Here is a 12,370-nt window from a genome sequence, read left to right as displayed (position 1 = left end):
ACACACGCGGCTCCGCTCCGTACACCTCGTACACACGCGGCTCCGCTCCGTACACCTCGTACACACGCGGCTCCGCTCCGTACACCTCGTACACACGCGGCTCCGCTCCGTACACCTCGTACACACGCGGCTCCGCTCCGTACACCTCGTACACACGCGGCTCCGCTCCGTACACCTCGTTAACACGCGGCTCCGCTCCGTACACCTCGTACACACGCGGCTCCGCTCCGTACACCTCGTACACACGCGGCTCCGCTCCGTACACCTCGTGCACACGCGGCTCCGCTCCGTACACCTCGTGCACACGCGGCTCCGCTCCGTACACCTCGTGCACACGCGGCTCCGCTCCGTACACCTCGTGCACACGCGGCTCCGCTCCGTACACCTCGTGCACACGCGGCTCCGCTCCGTACACCTCGTACACACGCGGCTCTGCTCCGTACACCTCGTACACGCGCGGCTCTGCTCCGTACACCTCGTACACACGCGGCTCTGCTACATCCACACTGTAAACCCCTCCTGACCCCACACATAAACTTCAGCTCATCCAGCACCATGACAACCAGCACAGCAGAGTCCTGCATCCACTGAGGCCCCTGATCATGTGACCCCTGACTCCTCCCCTCCTGTGACCTCATCACAGCTCCTGTGCGCACAGAGCAGCCATATATGTGGTGGCGGCTCTGCAGGTGGAGGTATGTGGAGACCCCATTACTGGGCGCGGGGGCATTAACCCCTTCAGCACCGAGACTCTTTTGGGGTCTTGTGTTGCCCCTTTATAAGAATCATAAGGCTTTTGTTCTGTTTCCTGTAATAGATACATACGACCCAACTATGGAGACAGGAAGGGAGGAAACGTATTGTTCTCATAGTACAGGACTTATACAGTATGTATGATGCCCCCCACAGTGTAATGCCTCCATTATGCCCCTTATGCAGGATGTATGATGCCCCCACACAGTGTAATGCCCCCCATTATGCCCCTTATGCAGTATGTATGATGCCCCACAGTGTAATGCCCCCATTATGCCCCTTATTCAGGATGTATGATGCCCCCCACAGTGTAATGCCTCCATTATTCCCCTTATGCAGGATGTATGATGCCCCTACACAGTGTAATGCCCCCATTATGCCCCTTATGCAGGATGTATGATGCCCCCCCACAGTGTAATGTCCCCGTTATGCCCCTTATGCAGTATGTATGATGTCCCCACAGTGTAATGCCCCCATTATGCCCCTTATGCAAGATGTATGATGCCCCCCACACAGTGTAATGCCCCCATTATGCCCCTTATGCAAGATATATGATGCCCCCACACAGTGTAATGCCCCCATTATGCCCCTTATGCAGGATGTATGATGCCCCCACACAGTGTAATGCCCCCATTATGCCCCTTATGCAGTGTGTATGATGCCCCCCACAGTGTAATGCCCCCATTATGCCCCTTATGCAAGATGTATGATGCCCCCCACACAGTGTAATGCCCCCTTATGCCCCTTATGTAGTATGTATGATGCCCCCACACAGTGTAATGCCCCCATTATGCCCCTTATGCAGTATGTATTATGCCCCCACACAGTGTAATGCCCCCATTATGCTCCTTATGCAGTATAATGTTCCCCCAGTATCGCCTGAAGTCCTGCAGATGGAATAATCCCTCTGGAGTTGGTTTTACCTTTGCCTGCTCCCCTACATGTATACCCTCGAGCATGTATACATGCATGTAGGGGATCAGGCCTTACTAGATATGGAGGCTTTGTACAGTAATATACCGCATGAGGATGGTATCAGAGGAGTAAGATATATCTTGAAATCGAGGTCAATAGAGTGTAGCAGACATAATGACTTCATGGAGGATCTTCTAAAATTCACTCTTACTCATAATTTCTTTCTTTTTGACAGGAAGTACTTCCTCCAGCTCAGGGGTACTGCGATGGGGAGCCTCTGTGCCCCCTCGTATGCTAACTTATTCCTGGGCTGGTGGGAGGAAATCACAATATTCTGGGATGATCCTATGTGATGGCATCCATATATTGGGGTATGGTATAGATATATTGGCACTATTTTTATCATCTAGTCAGAGACGAGTGAAGAATTTCTTGAATTTGTTAGAGAACTCAATATCCATAGAGTCGATCTTAGATTTACATCAGAGTTTAATTATTACCAGTTCTCTTTCCTGGATGTACTAATCAAGAAAGAACGGGATGGGACCCTAAGGACACTCCACTACCATAAACCTACAAGCACTAATAAACTATTGAAGTGGGAGAGTCACCACCCCATCATCCTTTAAAAAAAAAAAAAAAGCAATATCCACGGGCCAATTTTTACAGTTGAGATGAAACTGCTCTAATGTCACAGATATTAATATACAGGCAATAGACATGAACACCAAATTCATGGAAAAAGGTACCCACAGTACATTTTGGATTCCACACGATCGTTTGCAGAAACAAAGGAGAGACAGACACTCCTCCATACCTAACCAAGACACCAAGAAAAATATGGGATAACACCAGTAATAGGAACTTGTGACAATCAAAGTGACCTTAGCTTTAATATCCTCAGAAAGCCCTGACCGACCTGGACCTGAGGGTGCTGTGGGATCTACTCTCACAATAACTTTCAGAAAGGGTTGGTCTATTATGGACCGTTTAGTGCATAGTTTCTATAAAAACCTGCACCCAAGTGGACTTGGCTAGATAGAAGAATCTGTGGTTTCTTTAGATGTGGAGAAAGTTGTACATGTAATTGGATGAGACCATGTAAATCTTTCTCGAGTTCCTCTATAGGTGAAACCTTTTTCCAGAGGGATTATTCCAACTGTAAAACTTCAGGACTTGTATATATGGCCACATGCACCTGCCACCTAGATTATGTATGCACGACTAAGAGGGAGTCTATATGGCGGGTGGAGGAGCATTTGGGCGAAATACGCCATGGTCAGGTCACCCCATTAGTGAGACACGTGAACAGTGTACACTGAGGTGAAACCGGAGACCTCTCCTTTTGTATCATTCAGGTGGTTAAACCCAATGTGAGAGGAGGTGATCACAATAGATGTATCCTCAAAAAAGAAATTGAGTGGATTTCCAAACTGGATTCAGGCACCCCTAAGGGACTGAATGAGCAAATTTCCTATGCCTGTTTTGTATGAATACAGCCCCATTCTGGATTACATTTTTGGGTTTTATACTCTACCCATTGCTACTCAGTTCCCTGTGAATGAGGTTCACATATTGTTTTACTTCATCAAGATATCTGAGCTTCTATATCAGAATTATTTCTTATCAGTTATATCCCACATACTATTTGTAACATACCTGGCGGCGTACTTGCATAGTGCACCATCTCCCACTATGCAAGATCGCAAACTTAATCTTCAGTTCAGTCTGCCAGCCTGGTTTCTGTTCTTGCTGTCTGCTTGTCCCTGTCCTGACTGCTTAGGGCGGCGGCCCGGTTACTTCCTGTTTCTTGTAGCTGCTGTCGGCACACGCCTATTGCTGTCTGTCACTGGATATTTAAACCAGCTCCACCCTGAAGCTGGTGCCTGAGAAACTCTTACCTTCAGAGGGCTCCTTGCCTCTGATGTGCCAGGTCCCGTCCCGTCCCGTTCTGCTCTTGCCTGTCCACCAACCTGGGGGCTGTATTCCCAGGCCTGTCTGAACACTCCTAGCCTGTTTGTCCGCCTCTCTGGGGGCTATATACCCAGACTCGCTCCTGTATCTTGTTGCAGTGTCAGTTCCTGTCTGAACACTCTCCTAGCCTGTTTGTCTCTGTGTCCGTATCTTCCCTTTTCCTGCAGTCTCTGAACCTGCACCTAACTCCTACTCGTTGTCTCTGTACTTCTGTTGTGAGTTTGGAGTCCACTCGCTACTTCATTGCAAGTACCTTGTGTGTATCTGGTTCTGCTTTTCCCTTCCAGTCTGTTCAGTGTGAACAGAGCCCTGTCCTCTCTGCTCTGCCTTGCTCACCGCTCAGGCGGTTCCTTCTTGCTCACCGCTCCGGCGGTTCCTTCCTGCTCTGCCTTGCTCACCGCTCCGGCGGTTCCTTCGTGCTCTGCTTTGCTCACCGCTCCGGCGGTTCCTGCCTGCTCTGCCTTGCTCACCGCTACGGCGGTTCCTGCCTGCTCTGCCTTGCTCACCGCTACGGCGGTTCCTGCCTGCTCTGCCTTGCTCACCGCCCCGGCGGTTCCTGCCTGCTCTGCCTTGCTCACCGCTCCGGCGGTTTCTCCCTGCCCTGCTTGCTCACCGCTCCCGCGGTACCTCTCTGCTCCACCTTGCCCACCGCTCCAGCGGTTCCTCTCTGCTCTGCTTGTCTACCTCATCTGCGGTTCTGTTCCTGAATCCCAGTTTGTACTGGACCCTATCCAGCCTGTGCTCCAACCTGCTAGTACCTCCCCGTCTGCACGCCAACCGTACTTGTCAGTACCCTCCTGTCTGCATACCAGCCGTGCCTGCCAGTATCCTCCTGTCTGCACTCCAGCCGTGCCTGCCAGTGCCCACCTGTCTGCATGCCAGCCGTGCCTGCCAATTCCCACCTGTCTGTGTGCCAGCCTAACCTGCCTGTTCCTGTATTCCCCGGTGTGGGTCAACAGCCGTGTCCGGGGTCTGGCCTGGAGTAGCACCTGGTCCCTCTGCTCGGTTCCACCCTGGTGCACGGCGTCGTTAGCCCTTCGTGCCACCTTGGTCGGATCGGGTTGACGCTTAGTTACGGCCCTCCAGGCACTTTCCGGTTCATGGCACAGTGGAATCACTAAATCACGCACACGCCAGTCAGCCATGGCGTGTGCATAACACTGTTTAGTAATACACAAGGATCACCACACTTGTTAATCTCTAATTATGCAATAGGGGTCAAATATGACCATTTAGGAATATACTGTGGGCCACCGTCCCATATTTTTTGTAGCGATAAAGTAGATCTACATGCCTGTTGCATGATGGGAGGATGTGCAATACTTGTTTTTAGTCTCCCATGACACTGATCTCAGAGAGAGGACTTTTCTGTTGGTGGAATGCAATCCTATACCATGTGTGCTCCGGCGTGGAATGCAGACATCTGGGCATGCGCATTTGTGGACAATGATCCTAGAGGCGCTCCTGCGTGGAATGATAACTATGGGCATGCACAGTCACATGTATGAGTGGCGCGGCGGCAATCGGTTTATCTGGCGTTTCAGTGTAAAGCACGTCACTTCCCGACATGCACACTAGGGGATGGACATTATCAGACCTCTAGCTCATGAGAAGTAGCTTAGGTGCAGTACATTATTGTAGACAGACTCCATTCTGTATATCCTGTGACAATTCTCCTCTAGGAATGGGAATGGGCCTCCTAGTCTGGGAGGGGTTTTGGATGAAGTGGGCTATTTAAACATGGACACCTGGCTATTAGGCACACTAAGTAGCAGAAGAATGAGGGGTCGCTCACTGTTTGTGGTGGGTGCTCAGAAGAAAAAATGTATATACTGTATCAAGAAAACTTTGGCACACCAGTAATTATGCTTGAAAAAGTTTTAAATTTTTATTTACATGTGCCCCTTGTTTCACAAAACAGGGCGTCAGCCCAAAATAATAGTAAAGCAGACCAACGTTTCGACCTTTAGGACGGTCTTTCTCAGGGTCATCACTAGACATAAACAAACGAATAATTAATGCGGAAATCCATATACATTGAATTCCATTATATAATGTGTGAACAACAGGAAAGCAAAAATACATGGATATGGTAAAGTCTATATATAGTATGCACCAAAATTCGGGTCTATTATTCCATAGAATAGAAAAAAACAGAAGAAGCTAAGTTTTATAGGAAAAACTCTATATGGGTCAAATTATATGCTAGTGGATCTATACCTCATGGGAGGCCAAAGGGTCTACCAATACATTAACTGGAACTAGTTGTACACAAAATGAGGTTCATATTACCAGTTTGAGAATGCTGTCTCACTCAGAGTTAGAGAGCTGGAAGTGTCCTATGTAACACAAAAATATGGATTATATTCTCAAGATAGCATACAAGGTCAGCAGTGGCTAGTATATATATAAAAAAAACACTCACGGTCCCATTTATTCATTAGTGGTATCATACCTGTGCCTGGGGTGAGGGTGGATAAGGCTGCACGTGCTGTGGGGAAGTGTGGAATACTAATTCCTTTTATATTCAGTCCCGCAGTCTCATTGGTGGTTCTGGTGGAGGCGCGTTCTGCATGAACAGAGCGCGCTATGTACTAATGCCTTGAGGACCTACAGGTCCTTCAAGTCACGTGTATCGCGACTTCCTGTCACATGACTCGTGACTTCCGGGAGCGGGGGAACACATATGTGTTCCATAGCCTCCGCTACATCGTAGCGTTATACTGCAAGGGGGAGGAACTGAGTCACCAATGTAGTGTGCAGGTGCGTGCACAGTGATTAAAGGGGAAGGAAACCCACCATCAAGGTGCACAGAAAATAGTAGTTATCCATTAATAAACGGAGAAAGTGCGGTCCTTTATGAATGAGGGAGTGAAAATCCGTTATTAGCCAGGCACCCTGGAATGCAGTGAGATGGGACACTGGTAATATTAATGGGTGACCTAAATATGAAAGAGAGGAGAAAACAGATGAGAAATATAGTTTATGAACCTTGAATAAGACAAATTATATACAGTGTGGACAAATAGACGATATAGGAAAACAATAATAGAACCTACTTATTGTAAAGTACATGCATTTTAATACTGATGATCAAAACAGTGTTTCATATTCCCTATTGAGACCTTTGGGATATAAGGTCTGAAGGGTGTGAATCCAGAAGGATTCACGCTCCTTCAACCTTCTAATCCGATTGCCACCTCTTACGCCCTGTTTTGTGAAACAAGGGGCACATGTGAATAAAAACTTAAAACTTTTTCAAGCATAATTACTGGTGTGCCGAAGTTTTCTTGATACAGTATTAGGCACACTATGCTGAACATCATGAATTATCATCACTGTATCAAGCCTCCTGATGAACCTATTGGGGAAACGCATTGAGGCGGATTATTGAAACATTCTCTGAGTACCATACCCTTTCCTTTATACATATCGTAGGGGTTTTTCTCACTTGGGTGCGACGGGAGGAAAACATGAGGCATGTTCCTTTAAAAGTTCATGTGGGTTTATTGCTTCATAAACCCAGAAGCCAAACAGAAAAGCAAATAGCCTTTAGATCAGGCAAACAAAGTAAATGTTCTTAGCAGGTCTCTGCTCAGCCAGGCTTGTGTGGCACACAAGCTGGGGTAGCGTCCAGTGTCCTGGCTTGGTCTGAAGACAAACATACACAGGAGGTCTTCTCCCTCCAAACACACAGACCATGTGCCAAACAGCAGCCTCCATTTTATAGGCTGCTAACCACACCCAGAGGTGAGGTATGTGGGTAGCTGGACCCGCCCATTCTCTTTTAGCTACCCTTAACCCGGCTCCCAGGTGCACCAAACGATCCTCTTAGTGCTTATGTGCCCTAGAGAAACACTCCGGGTTACATCACAGAGACTATCCATCTCTGTGATAACTCCCATCGACTACGCGACCATTAGCCACCTTACATGCATCCCCCCTCTGCCTTAAGCCATGGGGCTTGGGACCTTCTTCTACCAGACAAGGGATTCTGGAGAGGGCATCGGCTTTACCATGTAGCTTCCCTGCTCTATGTTCTACATGGAAGTGGAAGTCCTGTAGGGCTATAAACCAGCGGGTGACCCTGGCATTTTTCCGTTTGTTTCCGTTATCCATCTGAGTAGGGCATAGTTGGATACTAATTTAAATTTTCGACCTAACAGATAGTACCGTAAGGTGTCCACTGCCCATTTTATGGCCAAGCACTCCTACTCTATGACTGAATAATTTTTCTTGCAGGAGGACAGCTTTCTACTCAGGTAGAGGACAGGGTGCTCCTCCCTGTGTATCTCCTGGGAAAGGACTGCTCCTAAACCGACATCTGAGGCATCTGTCTGGAGTATAAACTCCTTCTTGAAGTCCGGGGCAACCAGGATCGGTTGCCTACACAGAGCCAGTTTCATCTCTTGAAAGGCCATCTCCGCCTCTGCAGTCCACTTGTCCATGGCTGATTTTGTCCCTTTAAAGGAGGTCAGTCAGGGTTGCGGCCATCATGGCGAAGTTTGGGATGAATTCTGTAGTATCCCACGATTCCCAGGAAGGCTCTGACTTGCTTTTTCTACAGCGGTCCACTTTAGTAATTTGGGGTTTTATCTTGCCTCTACCCACTACATATCCGAGGTACTTGGCTTCTTATTTCCCCATGGCACATTTCTTCGGGTTTATTGAAAACCCTGCCTTTCTCAGAGCATCAAACACAGCCTGGACTTCTTCCAGATGACTCTCCCAGTCTGGTCTAAAGATAATAATATCGTCCAGGTATGCTGCGGCATATTTCTTATGGGATGCAAGCATGCGATCCATGGCTCTCTGGAAGGTTGCAGTGGCCCCCTGCAGTCCAAACGGCATCTAGATATACTGGAAGCATCCGTCCGGCGTAGAAAACGCAGTCTTCTCTTTGGCTCCCTGTGCCATGGGGATCTGCCAATATCCCTTCGTCAGATCCAAGGTGGTTATTTACCTTGCTGGCCCAAGCCTCTCGATCAGCTCATTGACGCATGGCATGGGATATGCGTCAAATTTGGAGCCCTCTTTCAACTTCCGATAGTCGTTGCAGAATCTCCACTCACCATCGGGCTTTGGGACCTAGACGATCGGGCTCGACAACAGTTCTTGGATTCTTCAATGATACCGAGCTTCAGCATACGAGCCACCTCTTTTGGAGATCAACTCTCGTTGCTCCTCCGGTATCCGATAGGGCTTCAAGTTCACCCGCACATGTGGCTCCGTCAGAATCTCGTGTTCTATGAACCTTGTGCAGCCCGACAATTCCGAGAATAGATCCTGGTTCTTCTGCAGCAACTCCCGACACTGCTGTTTCTCAGCCTTCATTAGCGTTTCCGCTATTGCGCCAACGTCACCTTCTGGGTTGCCCAGCAAGCATGGAGCTTCCACAGCTTCTCTGTCTTGCCACGGCTTGATGAGGTTGATGTGGTATATCTGGTATGGCTTGCGTCGTCCCGGTTGATGAACCTTGTAGTTCACTTCACCCACTTTTTCCAACACCTCATATGTCCCTTGCCACTTAGCCAAGAACTTACTTTCCACCGTAGGAATTAGCACGAGGACTTGGTCTCCCGGATTGAGTTGCCTCACTCTGGCTGACCAGTTGTTGACTCTGGCATGAACTTCTTGTGTCTGGAGGAGATGTTCTTTTACGATGGGCATCACCTTTTGCAATCATCTCCTACATCAGAGCGACGTGCTCGATAACGCTCCTGTGGGGCGTGACCTCTGCTTCCCAGGTTTCCTTTGCGACATCCAGGAGACCCCGCGGATGTCGGCCATGCAGGAGTTCGAATGGCGAGAACCCTGTAGAGGCCTGTGGAACCTCTCGGATGGAGAACAGATATGGTAGGAGACAGTCCCAGTTTCTACCGTCCCTTTCTATGACCTTCCTCAGCATACTCTTCAGAGTCTTGTTAAACCGTTCGACAAGGCCATCTGTCTGAGGATGGTATACTGAAATCCTCAGTTGGGAGATTTGCAGGACTTTGCATAACTCCCTCATCACCTTACTCATAAAGGGAGTTACCTGGTCGGTGAGTATCTCCCTTTGGTAAGCCTGTTTGGGAAAACACGTGGACCAACTTGCAGGCTATACTCTTTGCAGAGGAGTTTCTCAGTGGAATCTTTTCAGGATAGCGTGTGGCATAGTCCAGGATAACCAATATATATTTATGCCCACGAGCAGATTCAACCAGGGGACCGACCAAGTCTATATCAATTCTCTCGAACGGCACTTCAATAATGGGCAAATGGCACGAGGTGACTTCGAAAGTGAGATGTAGGAGTGGTTAACTGGCACGTAGGGCAAGACCTGCAATACTTAAATATTTCATGGGGACATCCGGGACAATAGAACCTCTGCACGAGACCTCCAATATGAGACATAGATGTATAGATTCACATTTCTATCACCTGTATGTCCATATTAGAGGTCAGATAAGTCCCAGTGGGTGACAGATTCCCTTTAATCAGCCATGGGGTAGTCGGTAGAGTGGATTCCCTTTAATAAATACTCACTAAGCCCCATTCTTCGTGCAGATACTAATGAATCCAGGACCTATGAGATTTTTAACACATGATAGTTGGATAGTTAGAGGCGTACCATCCATAGTAGCAGCCCACACGGCCACTATGGTGTCCATGAAAAAACACAGAATTTGAGCTTGGTTTTAGTTGGTATCCATGCAGCACATAAATGTATGTTTACTAGGGCCATTAATCAGAAATAAAACCTATAAGAAGAAAAATAGTCATAAAGCATGCTGTAAATAAATAAATTAAAAGCAAAAGTGCATTTAAATAAAATAGGGTTCTTAGCAACACTGTTTTTGATCAAAAATAGCATGAAAGCTATCCCACCATGGCAAGGTGAACCCATTTGGGATAGGCCTGCTATGTATAACAAAAACCTTACCATGTGTCGGCCTCAAACTTCTGTGTGTGAATCAGACATGAGATCTAACGTGATAGAAGATTATAGTCCGGGGAAGACGGGAAACATTCATATAGACGACCGGTGAAGATGTAGTCAGTGATGGACTCTGGCTAAATATGTTTCTAGAGCCGTAGTAGAAGATGAATGTCGTCCTCATCATGAAGTAGTTATTTCTCATATTATGTGTATTGAATGTCTCCTGCAGTATTGCTAATGCCGATTGCAGTGTTGGTAAATGAGGCGAGAATTAGCTTTATGGCAGATGAGTCTTTGAGAAACGTGTTCAGCTACAGACTCCAAGAAAGAAACTGCTTGCTGTCTGTGGCCTAAAATATATAGGTTTTATTACTAGATGTAAAGAAGAAAACTAAATACTGTAAAATAATATATCTCCTCATATGTTTCCTTTTATTATCTCCAGTAATTGTATTATTACACAGGATTTTTATGATGTTACATAGGCTCATCATCTTCTCATTCAGGTCCCTACAATATCAGATCCTCTCAGTGAAGATCTTCTATTTAAGAGAATTTTCCTTATGGACTCATCAAAGATGGATATGGACAGAGACAAGATGGTGGAGAGGATATTACACCTCAACCTAGAGATCCTCTTCCGGCTTACTGGAGAGGTGAGAGATTCTGATGACGTCACATTACATCATTCTTATCTATGGGAATAACAGATGGACAGAACTGGAGAGGTGAGGACTCTGGAAATGTCTGTAGTGAGATTTATTAATGTGTCTCTCCATAACCAGGATTACACATTAGTGAAGAAGACCTCTAGTGTACGCTGTCAGGCCCCTGTGTCTGAGGGATGGGAAAGACCCCTGAGCCCAATCACAGGGCCTCCATCTCACCCCTTGATACATGAGGACATCAATGACCAGAAGATCCTAGAACTCGCCTACAAGATGATCGAGCTGCTGACTGGAGAGGTGACACTGCTAGGAATACTGGGACATTATACAGTAACACTATGAAAGGATCGGGGGGATGACTGTATCATTGTATGTGTCAGGTTCCTATAAGATGTCAGGATGTTGCTGTCTATTTCTCCATGGAGGAGTGGGAGTATTTAGAAGAACACAAAGATTTGTACAAAGACATCATGATGGAGGTTCCCCAAACCCTCATATCATCAGGTAATAGAGAGGACTAAATACACACAGCCTATAATTATCTGTATGTAAAGAATGAATTCAGTCCCTATACGTGTTTCCTCCAGATATATCCAGTAAGAGGACAACACGAGACAGATGTCCCCATCCTCTTCTTCCACATGACTGTAAAGAAGAAGATCCCAATGTTCCTCAGGATCATCAGGTAGATGGAGAGAAGGTGTCATGAGATCTCCCCTATGATGTGTAGACGGCTGTGAAGGTCTTGTGTTCGGTGGTGATTTATCCACCAGTATTATATGTTTTATACTTGTGTAATGAGAACGGTGGAGATGGCAGGATTAGAGCTGATCATAGATATAACTTCTCATCTATTTGTGACTTTTATAATATTTGTTTCAGGGTGAAGATCTGACCCATATTGATACTACAGAGACATATGTGAGGGATGATGAGCGGTGTAAAGAGGAGATTCCTACATATGACTACCCAGGTGAGTAGTAACCACTAAATGCAGAGAAGTCACAGATTCTTCTCAGTCACCGGCTGTGGCTGCTTTATCAGTGGTGTAGTCCGGCTGTATCACAATCGTGTGATCACCATTTTGCCACTAGACCAAAACATTCTCCACCCAAAACTGTTCAAATGATTTTGGGCC

At 47.0% G+C, this 12,370-nt stretch overlaps 1 protein-coding gene across 1 annotated transcript in view; it reads left to right on the top strand.

Annotated features, from left to right (window-relative positions):
- The first annotated feature begins 634 nt into the window (after nucleotides 1–634).
- Nucleotides 635–12,370, top strand: part of LOC141205534 (uncharacterized) — a 62,014-nt gene continuing 50,278 nt past the window's right edge. Inside the window, exons 1-6 of the mRNA XM_073664102.1 lie at nucleotides 635–695; nucleotides 11,071–11,220; nucleotides 11,350–11,529; nucleotides 11,613–11,736; nucleotides 11,820–11,917; nucleotides 12,115–12,205. Coding sequence (XP_073520203.1) covers nucleotides 11,128–11,220; nucleotides 11,350–11,529; nucleotides 11,613–11,736; nucleotides 11,820–11,917; nucleotides 12,115–12,205 — 586 coding nt within the window. The 5' untranslated portion in view covers nucleotides 635–695; nucleotides 11,071–11,127. The remainder of the gene's footprint in view (nucleotides 696–11,070; nucleotides 11,221–11,349; nucleotides 11,530–11,612; nucleotides 11,737–11,819; nucleotides 11,918–12,114; nucleotides 12,206–12,370) is intronic.

This window comes from Phyllobates terribilis, unplaced genomic scaffold (genome assembly GCF_046119375.1).
Source record: "Phyllobates terribilis strain yellow unplaced genomic scaffold, ASM4611937v1 Scaffold_140__1_contigs__length_4765195, whole genome shotgun sequence".
Lineage (NCBI taxonomy): Eukaryota > Metazoa > Chordata > Amphibia > Anura > Dendrobatidae > Phyllobates > Phyllobates terribilis.
Note: the sequence above shows the minus strand (reverse complement) of the source record. Positions and strands in the feature narration are given on the sequence as shown.